This window comes from Dipodomys merriami, unplaced genomic scaffold (genome assembly GCF_024711535.1).
Source record: "Dipodomys merriami isolate MVZ:Mamm:240054 unplaced genomic scaffold, mDipMer1.0.p SCAF_130, whole genome shotgun sequence".
Taxonomy (NCBI): domain Eukaryota; kingdom Metazoa; phylum Chordata; class Mammalia; order Rodentia; family Heteromyidae; genus Dipodomys; species Dipodomys merriami.
The window spans coordinates 3,376,318-3,379,639 of record NW_027202605.1 but is presented as its reverse complement, the minus strand read 5'-3'; the positions used below and the strand labels follow the sequence as shown (position 1 = coordinate 3,379,639).

Genomic DNA, 3,322 nt, shown 5'->3' with positions numbered 1-3,322 from the left:
ATATATGAAACAAGTTAACGAATTCCAGTGGTATTACAGAAGATAGTAATGCAACAAACTACATGTTTGTTTTTTCATAAAACTACTTAAAATAGTTTAAGTGACAACAAAGCAGTCTTAAACTGGCAGTATTCTTAGCATAATGTTTTATTCCAGTATGTACCAATCTACTACTTAAGAAAATGTATTTAGGGGAGCCTCTGCCGCCTCGGAGCGCGGGTCCAGCCGGGAGCAGGCGGGCGCTGCGGGCTCCTCGCACCTTGCGCCCGCCACTCGCGGGGCCCAGGGCCGCGGGCGGCTCGCGCGGCGGACGGAGGCTGGCCACCCCTTCGGGGGCAGCGCCGCGATGGCGCGCGCGGCCCGTTTAAGGCGCGTGGCTTCACACGTTCGCGACGGCCGGGCGGCGCAGGCGTGGGGCGGCGGCGGGCACATGCGGCGGGGCTTTGAGCGCGGGAGCCCGGGAGCCCGGGAGCCCGCGGCTGTGAGGTGGGTCCGGGGCGGGGATGCCTTGCGGGGCGCGGGGGGACGCGGGGCCGCCTGTGCGTCGCGGCCCGACCCTGCGCGAGCGCTCCAGGCGGCGCCTCAGCTGGACCCTGCGCCTGGGAGGACGGGCCCGCGGGCGCCTCAGCTGGGCCGGGGAGCACGGGGCCGCGGGGAGGACGGGGCCGCGGGGAGGACGAGGCCATGGGGAGCACGGGCCGGGGAGGACGGGGTCGTGGGGAGCACGGGGCCGCGGGGAGCACGGGGCCGCGGGGAGCACGGGGCCGCGGGGAGGACGGGGCCGTGGGGAGGACGGGGCCGCGGGGAGCACGGGGCCACGGGGAGGACGGGGCCGTGGGGAGGACGGGGCCAGGGAGGACGGGGCCGCGGGGAGGACGGGGCCGTGGGGAGGACGGGGCCGCGGAGAGGACGGGGCCAGGGAGGACAGGGCCGCGGGGAGCACGGGGTCGCGGGGAGGACGGGGCCGCGGGGAGCACGGGGCCGCGGGGAGGACGGGGCCGCGGAGAGGACGGGGCCAGGGAGGACAGGGCCGCGGGGAGCACGGGGTCGCGGGGAGGACGGGGCCGCGGGGAGCACGGGGAGCACGGGGCCGCGGGGAGGACGGGGCCGTGGGGAGGACGGGGCCAGGGAGGACGGGGTCGCGGGGAGCACGGGGTCGCGGGGAGGACGGGGCCGCGGGGAAGACGGGTCGCGGGCGCCTCAGCTGGCGCGGGGAGCACGGGGCCGCGGGGAAGACGGGTCGCGGGCGCCTCAGCTGGGCCAGGGAGCATGGGGCCGCGGGGAGCACGGGCACGGGAGGACGGGGCCGTGCGCGCCTCAGTCGGAGCTGCCATGGGGCCAGGCGGCCCATGCTTCGCTCGCTCGGGGTTGGGGCAAGGGCGGCGGGGCGGGGTAGGGCCGGTCTGGGGCGGACTCGGGAGGACGCTGTGGAGGACGTGAGGAGGGAGGACGCTATGGAGAGAAGGCAGTGCCGAGGGAGGACGCTGTGGAGGGAGGACAGTGTGGAAGGAGGACACTGGAGAGTGCTATGGAGGGAGGGCGGACGCTGTGGAGGGAGGACACTGGAGGGAGGGCAGTGTGGAGGGAGGACGCTGTGGAGGAGGCTGAGGCCCAGGCTGCGATGGTGCCTGCAGGTCTCTCCCCAGGGCTTCCTGGGGTAGAGGCTGGGCCAGCCTGGGTTGTGGGTTGGCTGCTTGCACTGAGGGCCGCTGACGATGCCTGCAGGGTGCACCCTCACCATCACTCCCCTGTCCTGGTGAAGGAGCCCTCCCCTACACCCCCTATTACCTCCAACCCCTTGGTGAGGGTGAATGCCCCCCCATGGAGAGCCCTCCCCCCACCCCGGTGCCTGAGGGTGAGTCCTCCCCTCTACTCTGCCCTCCCCCATGGACAAGGTCAAGCCCTCCACCTCCTCCCACCGGGCCAGCCTCTCCCCAGTGAGGCAGGGAGACTGCCGAAACCCCTCCCCCACGCTCCCCGTCCATTGGGAGAACACTTGCAGTGGGTGCCCAGGAATCTCCTTGGGCCACCTTGCAGAAAGGCAAGGTGGATCCTGAGACCCAGGTGGACACTGAGCCACACAGGAAGTGTTTCACTGGGCACAGGCTGTCAGTCTCTGATCCACCTGTAACTGCGGAGGTCCGGGAATGGCTGCGTGGAGAAGCCCTGGGAGCTGCAGCTGCCTGGCAAACACGGCCCAGCGTTGATGGTCAAAGCCCTCATTTCCTAGTTAAAGCCGGCACTCTTTTAGTGGCTTTTAAACATGTCAATTAAAAACTACTGGATGACACCAGCGGCTTACACCTGTAATCCTACATAGGAGGCTGAGCTCTGAAGATCACAGTTCATAGCCAGCCTGAGTCAAAATTCCATGAGACTCTTACCTCTAGTTAACCACCTAAAAGCTGGAAGTAGAGCTGTGGTTCAAGTGGTAGAGTGCCAACTTTGAACACAAAAAGGCAGGGATGGCTCCCAGGCCCTGAGTTCAAGCCCTAGAACCAGCAACAAAATGAAATTAAAAAAAAAACAAAAACAAAAACGGAAAAAAAAGAAAATGTATTTAGCTCCCTTGATTTATTTGTTTCATAAAAAAGAGTAGGTACAGTTTTTTTTAAATTTTTATTTTCCTAGCATATAGTTTCTGCAGTTTTCTAAGTTCTTTTCCTTTAGAATACCCTAAGGGCTTATCTTTAATTGAAATACTTTATGGTCAATGGCTTGGCAGACTTGCAGTGATTTCCACTATCTACTAGGCTCTTCTTTATGTCTTTTTTGGTGCTAGTACTAGGGTTTGAAGTAAAAGCCTTGTACTATTGTTTGGCTTTTTCCACTCAAGGCTGGTGCCTTACCACTCATCCAAACTTCCACATCCAGCTATTTGGTAGTTACTGAAGATAAGAATTTTGAGGACGTGAGGATTTGTCTGCTGGAGCTGGTTTGTACCCTCATGCTTGGTTCTCATCCTCCTTAGTAGTCAAAATTATAGATGAGAGACACCATGACCTGGCAGCTACTTTTTTTTTTCCTTTTGTAGGGCTTGAACTCTGGGCCTGGGCACTGTCCCTCATCTCTTCAGCTCAAAGGGAGCAATCTATCACTTGAGCCACAGGGCCACTTCGGGTTTTATGTGGTTAATTGGAGATAAGAGTTTCACAGCTTTTCCTGCCCAGGCTGGCTTTGAACCATGATCCTTAGATCTCAGCCTGCTAAGTAGAAAAAGTTATAGGTATGAGCCACAAGCACCTGACTAGATTTAAACTTTTATATTAAGTTATACAGTTTAAAAAATCCTACTAGCAAATCCTAGAACATACCTCCTTGA

The 3,322-nt window shown here is 60.6% G+C and overlaps 1 protein-coding gene across 1 annotated transcript; it reads right to left on the bottom strand.

Moving 5' to 3' along the window:
* Positions 1–379: 379 nt before the first annotated feature.
* LOC138824961 (uncharacterized) lies at positions 380–1,741 on the bottom strand. Its single transcript, XM_070019354.1, has one exon. It carries the CDS (start codon positions 1,739–1,741, stop codon positions 380–382), a length of 1,362 nt encoding a protein of 453 aa, XP_069875455.1.
* Positions 1,742–3,322: the final 1,581 nt, after the last annotated feature.